The 19,451-nt window shown below is 41.4% G+C and overlaps 1 protein-coding gene across 5 annotated transcripts in view; it reads left to right on the plus strand.

The window, feature by feature from the left end:
• LOC127797273 (2-phytyl-1,4-beta-naphthoquinone methyltransferase, chloroplastic) overlaps positions 1 to 19,305 on the plus strand; it is a 54,349-nt gene extending 35,044 nt beyond the window's left edge. For 4 of the 5 annotated variants that reach the window (XM_052330019.1, XM_052330018.1, XM_052330020.1 and 1 more), the window contains exons 4-7: positions 16,912 to 17,000; positions 17,206 to 17,401; positions 18,493 to 18,592; positions 18,980 to 19,305. In XM_052330019.1, coding sequence (XP_052185979.1) covers positions 16,912 to 17,000; positions 17,206 to 17,401; positions 18,493 to 18,592; positions 18,980 to 19,161 — 567 coding nt within the window. In that variant the 3' untranslated portion in view covers positions 19,162 to 19,305. Of the gene's footprint in view, positions 1 to 16,911; positions 17,001 to 17,205; positions 17,402 to 18,456; positions 18,593 to 18,979 lie in introns of those variants that run through there. The other variant, XM_052330021.1, reaches the window with a different exon arrangement.
• Positions 19,306 to 19,451: the final 146 nt, after the last annotated feature.

Consider the following 19,451-nt stretch of genomic DNA (forward strand, 5'->3'; position numbering starts at 1 on the left):
TACTCAACCAACTCCGCCTGGGGATGTTATCCACTGTCGGTCCCAAGCCCGGATAAATGAGGAGGGTTGTGTTAGGTAGCCGACAGCCAACGTAAAACTTAGTCAGATCCAAAACATGAACTCTAGACAAATTATGAAAAAACGTTTGGGCGTGGGCGTAACCCTTCATAGCGACGCGCTACACTGCTCGCGTGTAGTGTCAAGTGAGCTAGGGCCGCTACATCGGCGCCCGGATGTAGTGACAAATGAGCAAGGGTTTCCGCATTTGCTTGGACGGATGTGGGTAAAGAAGTTAGTCCAACATCAAAATCAAAATCAAAATCAAAATCAAAACCAAAAACAAAATCAAAATCAAAACCAAAACCAAAAACAAAATCAAAATTAAAAACAAAATCAAATTCAAAGTCAAAGCCAAAAACAAAATCCTAGATTAAGGATTGGGTCATGGAACATAAGAACATTAACAGGCAAAGCTATGGAAGTGGTAGATGTGATGATTAGGAGAAAGATTAATATTATGTGCCTTCAAGAGACGAGATGGGTAGGGAAAAAAGCAAAAACTTTGTCAGAAAATGGATATAAAATATGGTACACAGGAAATGATCGAGCAAAAAATGGAGTGGGGATCATTATGGATAAAAGCTTAGTAGATGAGGTAGTGGATGTAAAGAGAATAGGGTATAGGATTATTATGGTGAAGGTTATTCTAGGAAGAATGACTATGAATATCTTTAGTACATATGCACCACAGGCGGGGTTAGGTGAGGAGATAAAAGCAAAATTCTGGGAGGATCTAGAGGGACTCATATAAATGATACCAAGAGGAGAGAAAGTGATTATAGGAGGTGACTTAAATGGTCATGTGGGTAGAGACGGAAACGGCTATAGAGAGGTACATGGAGGGTATGGATTCGGGGAAATTAATAATGAGGGTAAGTCTATTCTAGATTTTGCAATGGCATATGGGCTCATCATAACCAATACTAGGTTCAAAAAACGGGACGAACACTTAATCACATGTAAAAATGTCACATTAAGCACCCAAATAGATTACTTCCTCATGAGACAAGAGGACCGGATATGTTGTAGGGATTGTAAGGTGATACCAGGAGAGTGTTTGACTACTCAACATAGACTTCTAGTACTTGACGTCCAAGTAAGAAATTGGAAGAGAAAAAATCACAAAACAAAATCTAAGAATCAGGTGGTGGGATTTAAAATGGGAGAAACAACTAATCTTCAAAGAAAAATTAAGGGGTAGAAAAGAATGGAATGGAGAAGGACAGACAAACCAAATGTGGAGAGAAATGGCTAATGCCCTGAGAAACACAGCAAAGGTAGTGCTTGGAGAGACAAATGGTAGAGCCCCTAACCTTAAGGAGTCTTGGTGGTGGAATGAAGAAGTGCAATTGAAAATTAAAAATAAGAAAAATTGCTATAAGGCTGTATATCAGTGCAACAATGAAGAAAATCAAAAAAATTATAAAGAATCAAAAAAGGTAGCAAAAAAAGCTGTTAGTGAAGCAAGGTCAAAAGCATACGAGAATCTATATAAACGACTTGATACAAAAGATGGAGAAAGGGATATATATAAATTAGCTAAAGCAAGAGAAAGAAAAACAAGGGATTTAAATCAAGTGAAATGCATAAAAGATGAAAATCAAAATGTATTAGTGAATGAGGGAGCTATTAAGGAGAGATGGAAGGAGTATTTCACAAAATTATTCAATGATGATGGCGACACAAGAGTTAGGTTGGGACATCTTAGTAACTCCGAAGGGAACGTGAGCTATATATTTTATCGACGCATAAGTCCAAATGAAATAAGGCAAGCATTAAAAAAGATGAAAAATCATAAGGCGGTGGGACCGGATAATATACCAATAGAAGCATGAAAATGCATGGGAGAAGAGGGTATCTCCTGGCTAACGAAATTATTTAACGCGATTCTTAAATCAAAAAAGATGCCAGATGAGTGGAGGAAGAGTACTTTGGTCCCTATATATAAGAACAAAGGAGATGTTCAAAACTGTGAAAATTACAGAGGAATTAAGTTAATGAGCCATACCATGAAACTCTGGGAGAGAGTAATAGAGCAGAGGCTCAGAAAAGAAACAGAGGTCTCAGAAAATCAGTTTGGTTTCATGCCCGGTAGGTCAACAATGGAAGCTATATACCTACTGAGGCGCCTAATGGAAAGGTATCGGGATCATCAGAAGGACCTACATATGGTGTTTATAGATCTAGAAAAAGCCTATGATAGGGTCCCTAGAGAAGTATTATGGAGGGTTTTAGAGAAGAAAGGAGTCCGAATAGCCTATATACAAGCCCTTAAGGACATGTATCATGGTGCAGAGACAATGGTCAGAACATGCGGAGGGGATACTGAACCGTTTAAAATTACAATAGGATTGCATTAAGGTTCTGCACTAAGTCCATACTTATTTGCTCTAGTAATGGATGAACTCACTAAAGATATTCAGACAGATGTGCCATGGTGTATGCTATTTGCAGACGACATAGTGTTGGTGGATGAAACAAAAGAAGGAGTGAACACTAAGCTTGAGTTATGGAGAAACAATTTAGAATCTAAGGGATTTAAATTAAGCAGAAAGAAAACAGAATATATGGAATGTAAATTTAGTAAGAATGCAAGAGTGGAGGATGTTATAATAAAATTGGAAGACCAAATCTTACAAAGAAAAGACCATTTTCGATATTTGGAATCAGTGATTCAAAAAGATGGAGAAATTCACGAAGATGTCACACATAGAATTAAGGCAGGTTGGCTAAAATGGAGAAATGCATCGGGGGTGTTATGTGATGATAAAATCCCATTAAAATTGAAAGAAAAATTCTATAGGACAGTTATAAGACCAGTTTTGTTGTACGGCTTAGAATGTTGGGCAGTCAAATACCAACATGAGCAAAAGACGAGTGTAGCGGAGATGAGGATGTTAAGATGGATGTGCGGCCATACAAGAAAAGATAAAATTAGAAATGAAGTTATTCGTAATAAGATAGGAGTAGTGTCAATAGAGGAGAAGATGAGAGAGACTAGACTAAGATGGTTTGGTCATGTGAGAAGGAGACCAAGAGATGCTCCTGTGAGGAGAGTTGATGAAATGGAACAATTAATCAAAAAAAGAGGTAAAGGCAGACCTAAGAAGACTTTGAGGGAGACATTAAAGTTTGATATGAAGTGTATGGATCTCAATGAAGATATGACAAAAGATAGAAATACATGGAAGTCTAGAATTCATGTAGCCGACCCCACATAGTGGGATAAAGGCTGGATATGTTGTTGTTGTTGTATTGAGCTACTCAACCCTTTGGTAAGTACATTAGCTAGTTGACCATTTGTAGGAACGTAAGGTGTGCAAATCAAACCACTTTCCAACTTTCCTTTGATAAAGTGCCTGTCAACTTCAATATGCTTCGTTCGGTCATGTTGAACTGGATTGTAACCTATGTTGATTACAGACTTATTGTCACAATAGAGTCTCATCGATCCATCCCATTCAATTCTCAAGTCTTCTAAGATGATCTTCAACCAAAGTAGTTCACATATTCCTTGAGCCATTGCTTGAAATTCAGCCTCAGCACTAGACTGTACTATTACATTCTGTTTCTTACTCCTCTAGGTCACAACGTTTCCTCCAAGGAAAGTGCAATATTCAGAGGTTGATCTTCTGTCAACAATTGACCTAGCATAATCAGCATCGGTGTAAATCTTAAGGACTAAACCTCCATTTCTTTTGAACAGAATCCATTTTCCTAGTGTCCCCTTAAGGTATTGTAAAATTCAGTGAACAGCTTGCAAATGAAATGTCTTCGAATTGTGCATAAACTGACTAACTATACTCACTGCATATGCTATATCTGGCCGTGTGTGAGATAGGTAAATGAGTCTTCCTACAAGCCGTTGATACATTTCCTTGTCAACTGCCGCATCCTCCTTTGCTTTCTCAAGCTTAAGATTTGGATCCATGGGAGTGCTTGCTGGTTTGCATGCAGTTTTACCCGTTTCCTTGAGAAGATTTGTAACATACTTCTGTTGTGAGATAAAGATTCTTGCCTCGAGTGTGTCACTTCAATTCCAAGAAAATACTTCAACCTTCCTAATGCTTTGATCTCAAATTCTTTGGCCAAACATTGACCTAACAACTGCTTCTCTCTATTATCATCTCCAGTCACTATTATGTCATCAACATATACAAGGAGAGCTGTAACTCCCCCTGATGGAGAGTGTTTAATGAATAGTGTGTGATCTCCTTGGCTTGGTTTGTATCCCATAGCCAACATAACTCTTGCAAATCTTCCAAACCATACCCGTGGTGATTGTTTAAGACCGTACAAAGCCTTTTTCAATTTGCACACTGTATGATCAGCCAAGTTCTTCCCATAACCTGGTGGAACTTCCATATAAATCTCTTCTTCTAACTCTCCATATAGGAATGCATTCTTGACATCAAATTGTTGCAATTCCCAGCCATAAGTAGTAGCTAGTGACAACAATACCCTAACAGTGTTCATTTTCGTGACCGGGACCAAAGTCTCTAGATAATCAATTCCATAAGTCTGAGTGTATCCTTTGGCTACCAACCGTGCCTTGTATCTTTCAATTGACCCATCTGTCCTATACTTCACCGTATACACTCACTTGCAACCCACTGGTTTCTTTTCTGCTGGCAATCTCACCAGTTCCCACGTTTTGTTCTTTTCCAATGCCTCCATCTCCACATTCATAGCTTGTTTCCATTTTTCATTAGACAATGCCTCAGACAAGGTAGTAGAAATGGTGATAGTATTAAGACTTACAAGGAAAGCTTGGTGATGGGGTGAGAAGTTTTTAAATGATAAGAAGTGTGCAAGGGGGTATAGAGGTCGCTTTGTACACTCTCTGGTTCTTTTCTGATGGCAATTGGAAGGTCCTGGTTATTACTATCCTCCTAAACTTCAGTTTCAAGTTGTAATGCAGAGTCAGAAATTGTTACCTCATTCAAGGAATCTGGGTTGGACTCTTGGACTTACATAGGTTTAGGAATAACTGCCTTCTTTCTCACAAACACCTTGCCAAATCTCATATCTCCAGGAGCAGAATCAAGTTGTTCTTGTGGTTCATGTGGTATTTCCGGCATAGGTTTAGGAACAAGCTGTTCAGGTATAGAGTCAGATGAGTTCCTGAGCATATGGTGGGGAGATGATGAATAAGAAGGAATCAGATCGAGCAAAAAACCTTCCTTGTCTTCCCTAATTGAATTCTCCCCTGGAAGAGAAGGGTGGGAGAAATACGATGCATGTTCATTGAATGTGACATCCATCAAGACATAGAACCGTTTGGATGGAGGGTGATAACACTTATACCCTTTCTGAGTAGAAGAATAGCCCACAAAGACACATTTGAGAGCCCTAGGATCTAATTTTCCCCGGTTTGGACCATGCAGATGGACAAATGACACACCCAAAAACACGAGGAACAAGGTGAGTGGTAGTGGTGAGGGTTGGATAAAATGTGGAAAGGACATCCATAGGACTCTTGAAACCCAAGACCTGAGAAGGCAACCTATTAATGAGATGAGTGGCTGCAAGAACTGCTTCCCCCCAAAAAACCTTAGGCATATTGGTCTGAAACAATAGAGCTCGGGTTTTTTCAAGGAGGTGACCATTCTTCCTCTCCGCAACTCTATTTTGTTGTGGGGTATTCACACAAGATGATTCGTGAATGATTCATTCTTTCTGAAAATAGGGAGTAAGAATGTGGTTGAAATAATCCTTAGCATTATCTGACCGGAACCTTTTAATAGTAATCCCAAATTGAGTTTGAATCATGGAGCAAAAATTGGGAAGAACTGTACTAACATCAGACTTATGTTTGAGCAGAAAAATCCAGGTGACTCGAGTACAATCATCAATGAAAGAAACAAACCATCATGCCCCAGACACATTATAAATGGTAGATGGACCCCAAATATCACTGTGAACCAGGTAGAAGGGAATAGGACTTCTTTTATTGCTAATTGGAAAAGGAACACATTTGTGTTTGGCAAATTCACACACCTCACAATGAAAATTTTCAATAGCTAAATTGGTAAACAAGGAAGGAAACATAAGAGCAATAATCCTAAATGATGGATGTCCTAGGCGGGAATGGAGAAGCTGAATTCTTTCTCTATTAGAGGGAACACATTCTGATATGAAGGAATGGGATAAATTGCCCTTGGTCATGTTCAATTGACTAGGTATCTCAAGATAGTAGAGGCCATTTCGATCCCTAGCACGTCCAATCATCCTCCCTGAATCTTTGTCCTGAAATACACAATAACTGCTGTGAAAAACAACATTACAACATAAATCTTGGGTGAGTTTTTGTATAGAGACAAGATTAGTGGACAATTTAGGAACATGTAGGACATTTCTCAAGGTTACTGATGGGCTTATTTTGACATCCCCTACTCCAGCTATAGTGGCTAAGGATCCATTGGCTGTGGCTATTTTCTGATTGCTTGGACAAGGAGTATAGGTGGAGAAACATTGGAATGAGTGGGTTATATGATCGGTAGCTCTTGAGTCCATAACCTAAGAGTTGGTAAAGACTACACTCGAGGCATTTAATCCAAAGGAAAATGGAAACTCACTTGAATATGCTAAAGAGCAAGTACCTGAAGGCTTTTCAAGACTTCTGATAAGGGATCTCACCCTCTCAATCTCCTCTTGGTTGAGACTACTTGGCTCCTGTGATGCTGATTCACCATGTGGTACTGCAGCCATGTGAGCTTGTCCATTGCTCCGAGACTGATCCCCTCCTTTTAGTCCCCATTCACGGCTTGAAGGCTTACCATGAAGTTTCTAGCACCTTTCACGTGTATGCCGAGGCTTCTTGCAATAAGTGCACTACAATCCATCACGGTTTTGGGCTTTCAATTGACCATTCTTTCCTCCTTCAAAGGTTCTTCCTTTCTTTGTGTTTGTGGCCGATCCTTTACCACTAGCCACCATAGCCGAACTGTCAGTGGTTTGTGGTTCAAGCATGACCCCTCTTCTACTTTCTTCTCCTCGGACTAGAGCTACAACCTCACTAAAACATGGGACCTCTAGCTTTCCAAGGATTTGTATCCTTACCTGGTCAAATTCTGGATTAAGTCCAAACAGAAAATCATAAACCCTATCTTGTTCAATGAAGTTCTTTAAGACCACTGCATCTTGAGAACACTCGGTCTTTATCACTCGGTAGTAGTCCAATTCCTGCCACAAGGCTTTCAGTTGATTTGCATATTCTGTAATTGTTCTGTTACCTTGTTTAGCAACCATAGTTTTCACCTTGACTTCATATACTTGAGCTGCATCCCTAGCCTTGGAGTAGGTTTGCTGCATTGCATCCCATATATCCTTGGCAGTGGCTAAGAACATACATGTATCACTGATTTCAGGTATCATAGAATTCCATAACCATGCCATGATCATGGAGTCCTCTTCATGCCATGCTTCAAACTTGGGATCTGTGGGTTTAGGGCCTGTACCAGTAAGATGAGCAATTTTTTCTTTTCCTTTCAGCACAGTCCGGATGAGTTGAGACCACTTAAGATAGTTCTTTTCATCTAACCTGTAGGCAGCATGAATACTCTGCAATTCTCCAGAATGTTGAGATCGGACTTTTTCTTCCAATTGGGCTGTAACAATTGTTGTCCCAAATGTAGTTTCCCCAACGTCTGACATCTTCCTCAACTAGCCTCCTATGCGACTAAGGCTGTTTCACGAAGGAACTGGATTTGGTGGCAGCGTCAATAATGATCGCTAGCCGTACTAGCAGCACTTCCGCAATCAGAATACCCTAGATCCGACAGCAACAAACTTGAGCAGAGGCAGCCACGATCTGGAAGGTAGTTGTCGGAAGTGTCGAACAATGATGGCGAGGATGGCAGCACAGGCGTTGACTGTGATGGTGAAGGCTGACCTCTCAATCTGGGCAGAGATGGTGACGGACTTCTTGATTCAGGCTATTTATGAACTGGTGATAAAGGCCAGTAAGGGCAGAAAGAAATCGCACTAGAGGCGATGGTGAAAAACCCTAGGTGATGAAGGCAATTAGGGCCAGCAAATCCTAGAAAACCTGCTCTGATACCATGTGAGAAAGAGAGGAATAATTGTATTTCTTCTCTCAATCAATGATACATAGAGGTTAGCTATATATACATAAATTTCTAACAATAAGAGAAAGCTATATCAGATCCCATAATTTGTGGAATCTCCTAATCAGCCTAATTGATCATAAAATCCTTCCTAAAATGGCTAGCTATACACAGTTTTTCTACAGAAGGCTTAATTACTACCGTAAGAGTGAGGTCGTAACAACTTGGTATCAGAGCAGAGATTCTCGGCCAGAGACTCGGTGACTAAGAATAGATGGCGGAAGGGACTCGTATGAAGGACATGGAGACGCGACTTCAGCAGCTGGGATCGATGGTGACAGAAATACAGAACAGGATGGATAGGACAGAGCTGGAGGCTAACCAGAACCATGAAGCGTTGATTGCTATGGACCGAAAGGTGGAGGACTCCATGGAGGGACTCGAGAGGAGATTGGAAGGGTCGATCGCGCAGGTGCGAGAAGAACTGGGAGCTCAAATCCAGCAGTTCATGATGATGTTTACTCAGTAAAACCAGATCAGGTTAGCTCCAGATTTTCCACATAGAGAGGAGAATGAACCCCTTCTACGAAGAGTTGTCATTAACCGAGAAGAAGGAGGTCAGGAAGAATTAGAAGGGATAGGAGGAAGAAGGGGAGAAGAGCAGAACAACCCCCCTCTGGGATTCCCTATGTCCCGGATGGAAATCCCAATATTTGAAGGGACTCATCCTCGCTGGTGGTTAAGGAAGTGCGAGAGGTTGTTCGAATGGTACAACGTACCAAGAATGTAGAGGGTGAGCTTAGCCACTACATACTTTAATGAGGTGGTAGATGCGTGGTTTTAGGGATGCTTGAGGTTAAGGAGAAAATACACCTGGGAGGAATTCTCTGAGAAGTTGTGTGAACGGTTTGGAGAGAGGAGTATGGCAGACACCATCGAAGAATTCAATAAGTTAAGGCAGACTGGGAGCGTGGGATCCTATCTCAGGAAGTTTGAAGAGCTTAGATCATATATGGTCAACCATAACCATCACCTTTCAGAAGCATATTTTGTATCAAGCTTCATGAGTGGGCTGAGCGAAGAATTCAGACCAATGGTAAAAATGATGAGGCCTCAAACAGTCGAACAAGCTTTTGAGAGTGCTCATTTGTAAGAGATGAGGGTGGAGGCCCTAATCAAAAAGCAAAGACAGCGGCCAAGGGGAGCGAACATTGGAACATCTAGTATGGGGGCGAGGGGCCACACCCGTGATGTTACCAAAGGGAACATGGGGGGAAAGCCAATTACAGGATCAAGCTCCATTCCCTATGGGGAACAGCTACGAGAGCAAAGGAGAATGGCGGGCCTATACTTCAGGTGTGGGGATAGATACCACCCGGGACATCAGTGCAAGAGGTAGATCCTGCTACTGGCTACTGGAAGGAGAGGGAGAGGAAGGGCAAGAGGAGACCAGAGAAGAAGGTGTGGAAGAGTATGAAGAAGAAGACAACAGGGAGATATCCATACACGCCCTAAAAGGGGTGGCCGACAACAAGATCATCAAGGTAGGAGGCCAACCTAAGGACTGCAACCTCATGATTTTAATAGACAGTGGGAGCACTCACAACTTCCTTGATGAAAGCATGGCTAAGAAATTGAAGTGCCCACTCACGGGGACCCCTCCCTTGAGCGTGACAGTAGCCAACGGCCAAAGGGTGTCAAGCAATTTTGCCTGCAATGGTTTCTATTGGAAAATGAAAGGGGAGAAGTTTGAAACCGACTTGAGATTGCTTCAACTAGGAGGATGCCATGTGGTCCTAGGGGTGGACTGGATGAAAGGGATAAGCCCAATCAGCTTTGATTTTAGTAGGATGGAGGTGTCCTTTGAGAAAGATGGCAAGAGGATGACGCTATCTAGGGGAAATGAGATAGGGACCTACAAAATGATATCAGGAAGGAGGTTGCAAAGAGTGTTGAAGGGCAAGTGGAGTTAGATAGCTCACCTCTTCTCGGTGGTGGTAGCAGAAGGAGATCAAGAGGAGCCAGCACTACAAGGGGAAATGGGATTGACAGTAAGCACACCCTAAGGAATGCAAGACCAGGTATGCTACTCGGATTCTCTTAATAAACTGTTGGTGGATTACAAGGATCTCTTTAGGGAACCCCAAGCCTTACCCCCTACCCGATTGTTCGACCATAATATCAACCTCAAACCAGAAGCAGAACCGATCAACATTAGAGCATACCAATACCCTACCAACGAAAAGAATGAAATTGAGAAAATGGTCAGAACCATGCTTGAACAATCCCTCATTAGACCCAGCCAAAGCCCATTCGCTTCTCTCGTCCTTTTAGTCAAAAAGAAGGATGGAACATGGCGGTTTTGTGTCGATTACCGACAACTAAATGCCATGACTATCAAAGACAAATTTCCCATACCCTTGGTAGAGGACCTATTAGATGAACTTCACCATGCCAAATTCTTCTCCAAGCTAGATTTAAGGGCGGGATACCATCAAATTAGGATGAAAGCTGAAGACATACCAAAAACTGCTTTCAAAACTCACCATGGGCATTTTGAATTCCTAGTGATGCCTTTCGGGCTCACCAATGCCTCGACAACCTTTCAATCCCTCATGAATAGAATTTTTGAGCCCTATCTTTGAAAATCCATACTAGTATTCTTTGATGATATACTTGTTTAGAGCCCTACATTAGATCAACACTTAGCCCACCTCAAACTTAGCCTTGAAATCCTAAGAAACCACCAGCTTTTTATTAAGGAGTCCACGTGTGCTTTTGCCCAAAGACAGGTGGAGTATCTTGGGCACATCATATCAGACGGGAAGGTTAGTACTAATCCGGGAAACGTAGAGGCAATGGTGTCTTGGTCGAGACCCACTACCTTGAAGGCCTTGAGGGGATTCCTAGGATTAACAGGGTATTATCGCCGATTTGTGCAAAATTATGGAGTTATCAGCAAACCACTGACCAATTTGCTGAAAAAAGGGGGTTTCAATTGGGGATCAGAAGCTGAGGAAGCCTTCGAAAAACTCAAGGGGGCTATGAGTAGGGTACCCGTGTTAGGGCTTCCCGACTTTGATAAGCCTTTTACTCTAGAAACTGATGCTAGTGGCACCGGGATAGGGGCAGTGCTAGTTCAAGAGGGAAGACCGCTAGCCTTCTTGAGCCAAGTATTGAGTCCAAAATATTTAGGACTTAGCATCTACGAAAAAGAATTCCTGGCTGTACTTATGGCGGTTGACTGATGGAGGCATTACTTGGGGGGAAATAGGTTCATCATAAAAACGGACCACGAGAGCTTGAAGTTCCTATTGCAACAGAAACTCCAAACACAGCTGTAGAGGAAAGGGATGACCAAGTTGATGGGGCTGGATTACAAAATTCAATACCGGAAGGGGAAAGAAAACAAGGTGGCCGATGCACTGTCCCGATGCCACGAAGAAGGAGACCTAACAGCTATAACCACCATGGTACCTGAGTGGTATCAAGAGGTTATTGACAGTTATGAAGGGGATAGCAAACTTAAAGCAATAATAGAAAAGCTGACGATGGGAGCTCAGGAGGCAAGAGGTTACACACTGAATCAAGGGTTATCGAGGTTTCATGGAAGGATTGTGATTGGGGAGGATCCAAGGATTAAGGAAAGGATTTTTCAAGCCTTACACGAGTCTCCATTGGGAGGGCATTCAGGGGAACATAATGCTTATCTCCGGGTTAAGCAAGTATTCCAATGGCCAAGAATGAAGGCAGAAATTAAAGAGTTAGTCTGAAGGTGCGACACATGCAAGAGATGCAAGTTGGAGACAGTGGCCTACCCTGGGTAACTACAACGCCTACCCATCTCGGACCAAGCATGGGCTAGTATCTCAATGGACTTTGTGGAGGGGCTTCCCCGATCGGAAGGTAAGGACAACATCCTGGTAGTAGTTGATCGATTGACTAAATTTGCCTATTTCATCGGGCTGACCCATCCGTACATGGCTCAGGATGTAGCCAGGATCTTCTTGGATAGGGTGATTAAATTGCATAGGGCTTCTAAGACTATAATCTCTGATAGGGATAAGATTTTTACCAGCTTGATGTGACAGGAGCTAATTAAGTCTCTAGGAACCAAACTAAATTTGTCCACTGAATATCACCCTCAGTCTGACGGACAGACCGAGAGGGTGAATCAAAGCCTTGAAACATACCTAAGGTGTGTCTGTTTACTGTAGCCTAAGGAGTGGCATAAATGGTTGTCCCTAGCGTAGTGGTGGTATAACACCAGCCACCATTCATCGATTAAGATGTCCCCTTTTGAGGCCTTATTCCGATATAAACCACCTCTCCTGCCAGGAGGAGGAGGAGGCTCTAATGTGGCCTTAGTGGAGGAGTATTTACAACAGAAGAGGGAGATGACATAGCAGCTGAAGCAGGAGCTAGCCTTGGCCCAAAATCGCATGAAGCAGAATGCTGACCGAAAGAGGAGCGAGAGGGAGTTCGAAACAGGGGATCAAGTGTACCTTAGATTGAGGTATAACCACCTAAAATCAATCTCTCGAGGGAAAGTCACTAAACTTAGCCCCAAGTATTACGAGTCGTTCCCTATTGAGGCTAGAATCGGGAAGGTAGCCTATCGATTGAAGCTTCCCCCAGGGTCGCAAATCCACCCTGTTTTCCATGTGTCACTCCTAAAAAAATCGGTGGAAGCTCAACCAACGAGTTCGATATTACCAACCCTTCCCCAGGAGGTCAATGCAAGAATCGAGCCAGAGACCATTATCGATAGGCGGGTAATCTATAGACATGGAGCACCAGTCATCTAAGTATTGGTCAAATGGCGAGGCAACAATTCGGAAGACAGCATGTGGGAATACCTTCCGGATTTCCTCAAGCAGTTCCCACAAGCGGCCAGCCTACCCAGCATTCTTGAGGACAAGAAATGGCTAACGGAGGGGGAATTGTCACGAAATGACCCGTTACTCCAGCATCTATTTCCGTGCACTTTTTAAATTTCGGCATTACTTCATTTCGGTAGTAGCTGGTAGGTTAGACGCTACCATTTTGATATTTAGATGTTAGTCGAATTAAGGTGATGATCGGCTAGGTAGGAAGAAGACAAAAGGAATATAGTTGGTTAGAATTTGTACCAGCCCACCTTTGACAGGAATATCCCTCCAAACGGCCTATATATTCAGCACCCCTCCATCGAGAGAAGGCATGAATGAGAATACCAGAATCTGTTTCCTTCCTATTTCTCTCTTTCTAACCTCTTCCTCCCTACTCTCTCTCTACTCTAATCTTGAATTCTTTCAAGTTCTTATCGGAGAAGGCTTAATTACTACCGTAAGAGTGAGGTCGTAACAGTTCATCAGTGGGTTCAGAGGAATGCAGCCCCACTTACTCAACTCCTAACCAAAGATGGATTTGTTTGGACTCCAGAGGCAGCAACATCTTTTGTTCGACTGAAGTAAGCATTGACCACTACCCCAGTTTTGTAGTTGCCCGACTTCACTAAGTCGTTTGTTGTAGAGAGTGACACTTGCAAGGAAGGTGTAGGGGCAATTCTACTACAAGAAGGGCAGCCGTCGCTTATTTCAGTGAGGCCTTGAAAGGGGCTTCTTTATCGCTATCCACCTACGAGAAGGAGATGATCGCCATCATTAAAGCCATTCGAAAATGGAGACCATACTTGTTGGGGCGACCTTTCACTGTGTGCATTGACCAATTCAGCCTGAATTTCATCCTTGAGTAGCGGATTACAACACCAGCACAAACCCAATGGCTACCCAAGATCATGGGGCTATGACTACTCAATACAGTATAAGAAGGGCAAAGAAAATTAGGGAGCGGATGTGTTGTTGAGAAGAGGAACAATTCAATGCATGGCTATCTCTCTACCTCAAGTCGATTGGTGGGAAAAGCTGCAAGCAGAGACTTTGTGTGATCCCTATTACACACAACTAGCTGATGTTGCCCAGAAAGATGCATGGGCTTATATCTAGTGTGATGGAGTTTGGTTCCGACAAGGACATGCATGTGTGAGTCCTAGTTCTCCTTTAATTCCCTTGTTATTGGTAGAGATTCATTCTACTCCTATAGGGGGCCACTTTGGTTACCATAGGACTCTTAGTAGACTACGGAGGGATTTCTATTGGCCGAATATGAGGAGCGGCGTCAAGTTGTTCATCAAGAATTGTGACACTTGCAAATGCTGCAAGCACGATTGTACTACCCCAAGTGGACTCCTCCAACCATTGCCCATTCCTCAGAACGTGTGGTTGGATATATCCATGGACTTCATCGAGGGATTGCCGCTGTCCCAAGGGCTTAGTGAGGTCATGGTTGTGGTCAACCGCGTCTCCAAATATGCCCACTTCATTCCGATGAAGCACCCATAAACAGCTGTGACAGTGGCTCGGGCATTTCTTGATCAGGTAGTGCAATTACATAGCATACCCACCTCTATTGTTAGTGACAGGGACTGAGTATTTGTGAGCACATTCTGGCGTACTCTCTTCCAACTTCATGGAACCAAACTCAACATGAGTTCAGGGTTATCATCTGCAAAGCAATGGCCAGATTGAGGCAATGAATTGAACTCTCGAACAAAACTTGTGTTGTATTACTAGTGATCAACTGAAGCAATGGGCAGAGTGGTTGTCTTGGGCGGAATATAGCTACAATACCTCAATGCATTCGGCCACAAAACTCTCCCCTTTTGGGTAGTCTATGGAGTTCCACCACCCCATCTCCTCTCATATGTTCCGGGTACTACCAAAGTCCAAGCAGTTGAGCTCCTTCGGCAGCGAGCAGAAATTTTGTGAGTGTTACGCCATCACTTAATAGTTGCACACAACTGCATGAAGGTCCAGGCTGACTGGCATAGGAGGGAGGTGGAATTTGAGGTTGGTGATATGGTGTATCTCAAGTTGCAGCCCTACCGCCAGCAATCTGTAGCTTTCCACCAGTCTCTCAAGCTCTCTCCTTGTTATTACGGCCCCTTTTGCATCCTGGAACGAATTGGACAGGTTGCATACCGACTCGACCTACCATCTGAATCACTCATTCACAATGTATTCCATGTAAGTCTCCTGAAAAAACATGAGGGTCTCTTGACCGTTGTATCCCAAGCCCCTCCTCCTGTTTCTGTAGTGGATGAAGTGTTGCCACAGCCCGAAGCTGTCCTGGACCGCCGAGAGATTCAAAATGGGAAGTATCGTCCGCAGACTGAAGTATTGGTGAAATGGAAGAGGGCCTTTGAAGTGGATGCTACTTAGGAAAATTTGTGGCTTTTTTCCCGTGCTTATCCTAGCTTTATCCTTACGGACAAGGATAGTGTAAGGGGGGAGGACTGATGAGGACCTTACAACTGCTGCGTGCATGGTGCACTCCTCCCGGAGGTTGGACGGGGTCAGAGGACTAGAGGGAATCTGTCAGTTGGTCCACGAGCTGTTCATGGGTCTTATCTATTTGTTGCTTTAGTTCCTATTTCCTAGCTAATTATCATTGTTTTAGGAGAAGTGGTTATTCTATTTATTATTTAAACTTCAGTATCTGTAAGTGGAGATTATGTAGAATAATAATTAGATTTCCCTGCCACATATCTTCTTTTCTCTCTCTTTTTTCTACTTTCTTTCACCATTCACTTTCCTTCAGTATTAGTCTGGTGCACACATCATAAACTTAATTGTTATAAGTCTATGTACATGGAAAATAGAGTGTTATTTGGAAATCATGTATTAGATGCATAATACATGGAATAGGAAGTAAGAGTTCTTTGAAATATGAGTTTAATACGTGAAGAGTACACGTGTGGGAGGTCATGAAATGTAGAGTGGAGAACATGTGTTAATTTTATTGCGTTCTTCCCTTTTCGTGTACTTTCCTTGATGCATTAACCTATTAATGATACAGTGAATGTAGAACCCTCTTCCAAATATTCCTCTTCCTCGAACCAAATGAGTATGAATTCAGAGTACATGGAAGACTCAAGCATACCAAGAATAAGAGGGAGATGAGGTGAAACCTGCGATGGGAGACTTGTATCTCTTTGGTGTTGGGTTGATTACACATTAATGCATGAGCATTGCCATGATATACACATAAGACATACAAATATGCTACAAACATGGGGTTTGTAATTTATGCTTGGCTGACTGAAAATGGACTCAATACATTACTTTTCCAGAGTCAACTTCTGCATGTGGTGCATGTACTAGAATTTATTTTTGTCTTCATTGGTTAATTTTGTCTGGAGTTTTAGTGTTGCTAATCTGTCAGAAGAGATCAATAGCCACAAGCAATATGGCAGTTTTTACACTACACAATAACATCCTTTGTTCATACTTTTGTGAAGTTGGCTGTAGTGGAGCAAACATCTTATACAAGGGCTGCTGTACAGTCAAATTAAAGAATAAGATCTGTTTGGCACATTTGTGGCTTCTGTATTCTCTTGGTTGTCAATAAATCTTTTCCTTTGGTAAGAATAAGCTTGTTTTCCCGAAAACCTTCTTAGAGTTCTTAATATACCTGCTTCAAACAACATTTTTGGAACATGCTTAGAGAGTGAATTGACCAATATGTAAAGAAACCATTTTATGATGTTTGCAACTCCCTGTTGTGAATGCATTTTTCCTTTTCATATTTATTGTTGATAAAAAGAATTCTGCATTGTCTACTTAAATTTGAGATTGACAAAAATTGTTTAATGCCATCATGATGCACCATTTAATGGAAAAACCTCTGAAATATTATCCAATACCTCCATACTAGGCTCTCTTTTTTTCACAACTTGCAGGTGATTGGTCTTGACTTCTCGAAGGAGCAATTATCACTTGCTTCATCTCGACAACATTTATGCTCAAAGGCTTGCTACAACAACATTAAGTGAGGATTGGTGAATGTAACTATTCATTAATTAATTGGCTATTGAGAAGCCTCTCATACCAGTAAAAACCAACCTAAAAAAAAGTTTCCTTTTATATCTTAATCAATAAATCTCAAACAAAGATCTTGTAACTTCATTAAGCTAGCTATTATGTGCTTTACCACTGGGAATTCCAAGACATTGACATTGTGTGATGAATCATAGGTGGGTTGAAGGCAATGCACTTGATTTACCATTTTCTGATTGTCATTTTGATGCTGTTACAATGGGTTATGGGTTGCGTAATGTCATTGATAAACGCAAAGCTATGGAGGAGATATATCGCATTCTGAAACCAGGCTCAAAAGCATCTGTCCTGGACTTCAACAAAAGCACCAACACGCTTCTTGCCTCAATAGAGGTATGTATTGTAATATGAAATCAAGTTGCAATCTTTGACTTGCATTCTGACATTGTTCATTAATTGGTTTTAAAAAGATTTGGTAATTTTGAACTGCTAGTCTTGTGTTTCTATATGTAGAGTGTGTTTACTCTTTGCAATGAAATAATCAGCTATAATTTTGTCTGCAAAGTGAAGACTCGAACTTTTAATTTCAATTTAACAATAGGATCAATGGACATATTGGTGCAACTCTTTGTTTATGCAGGCATATTGGACATATTTGCTTAGTTCCTGTCTTGAAAAGCTGAATCTTTATCTATATTTAAATCAATATTCTGACTGCCTCAAAGGTCTATCCGGCTTGCCTCCTTAGCTGTTACAAACAATTCTCCAGGATCCTAAAGGAAGAATGGGTACCCAGATGGGTTGATTTAGATGAGAAACATTAGCTTAGATTAGCATCAGTAAGTGGCGGCAAACAAGAACTTGTATTGAATGTTGCTTTTGTATTATTGTGTTTTGGGATGGACTTAGCACATGCCCATTCACAGGCTGGTAATACTACTAATACCTACACTGGTCATTTCTCTGGGGTGATGGTTGCTAGCATAACGAAAGTAGCATTTTATCTAAGTTTTATTGTCAATTAGGGGTGCTGGGTGGAGTGACTGCAAATCTAAGGTTTGGTCTCACATGGACCTTTGATTAAGTCGTCCAACTACTGCAAGTGCACTGATTTTGTGATTTCCCCAAGAATTGCTGCAGCAAGAGCAACCATAACTGAGAATCATCAACTGTAGATCATCATTCAATTGCATAAGTGGAGACCTAGTAAAAGAAAAAAAAAATGCGCAAGTGGGAGGACTTCTTCCCTGAATGGTTGTATCCATTTTGTAATGCATCTATTTTTTTAGGCTAAGAAGTAGTGCATCTTTATTATGACATGATTTTTGTGTCATTCCATAACCTCATAATACTATTATTCTCTGGGTAATTAAGTCTCAGTCTATCAGTATTAAACAATCATTCATTTATTTTTTGTAAATATGATGTCAAATTGTAACTTGTGCAAGGACAAAAATTTGATGCTATGAGCACTGATTTGTAAGGAATGGATGCTTGACAACATAGTTGTTCCAGTGGCTTCTGGTTATGGTCTTGCGGAGGAGTACAAATACTTAAAAACCTCAATTCAGGAATTTTTAACAGGTTTGTCCTTATTATCTAATTATAGATCTTTTTCTTTTATCCAATTATACTGGGAAACTCAACTAGTTCCTGTCTGCTAAAGACTCAGTCATATCCTCTCTTAACGTTGGTTTCTGGCTTGTACTTGACTGTAAATTTCAATCCTACTTCATTTTGTCTTCACTGACAAACGGACATTATTGCTATATGAGTATTCTGTTTTGATGTGTATGGAAATCATGGGGAGACATCTTCAGATTTCTAATTCACATGGCAATTAATGTTATATGATTTTTGCCCCCAATGCTTTTCAGAATGGTCAAGTGGATAAATGAGAACCGAAACTCATTATTAAATCCAATGATGGCCTAAACCTGCATGAACAAATTTACTTTCATTTCATTGCAGGGAAGGAATTAGAGGAGCTTGGTATGGAAGTGGGATTTACAAATGCAAAGCATTATGAGATTGGTGGACTCATGGGGAACTTAGTATCCACACGACAGATGCGCTTCTTGATTTTTATTTGTTTTTTGGTTTGGCAGTTCCTGAGAATTATGTCACCAGGAAGTATGAAGTTAGCGCTTTGATGCTTTTCATTGATGTCCTTTTGAAATCTATGTCTAAGGTTACTGTCTTCAAATATGTACTTTTGAGTTGTTAACTAATGGCTTCTTTCTGACGGTGTGAAACTCAAACTGCTGTTGCTGAATGAAACTCACCATTTAGTACTATCCTGATTCTGTTTTGGTTCTAGGATTCATTGGACTTCCCTCTCTCAAGAAATTTGGTTAGATAATTGTAGCTGCTGTTAGTTCTTCTCAAAGGCTTTGCCACAGGCTTTTATGCCTTATCATGAAACAAAATTCCATGTTCAAAT

The sequence above is a fragment of the Diospyros lotus genome, chromosome 3, assembly GCF_014633365.1.
Source record: "Diospyros lotus cultivar Yz01 chromosome 3, ASM1463336v1, whole genome shotgun sequence".
Classification (NCBI taxonomy): domain Eukaryota; kingdom Viridiplantae; phylum Streptophyta; class Magnoliopsida; order Ericales; family Ebenaceae; genus Diospyros; species Diospyros lotus.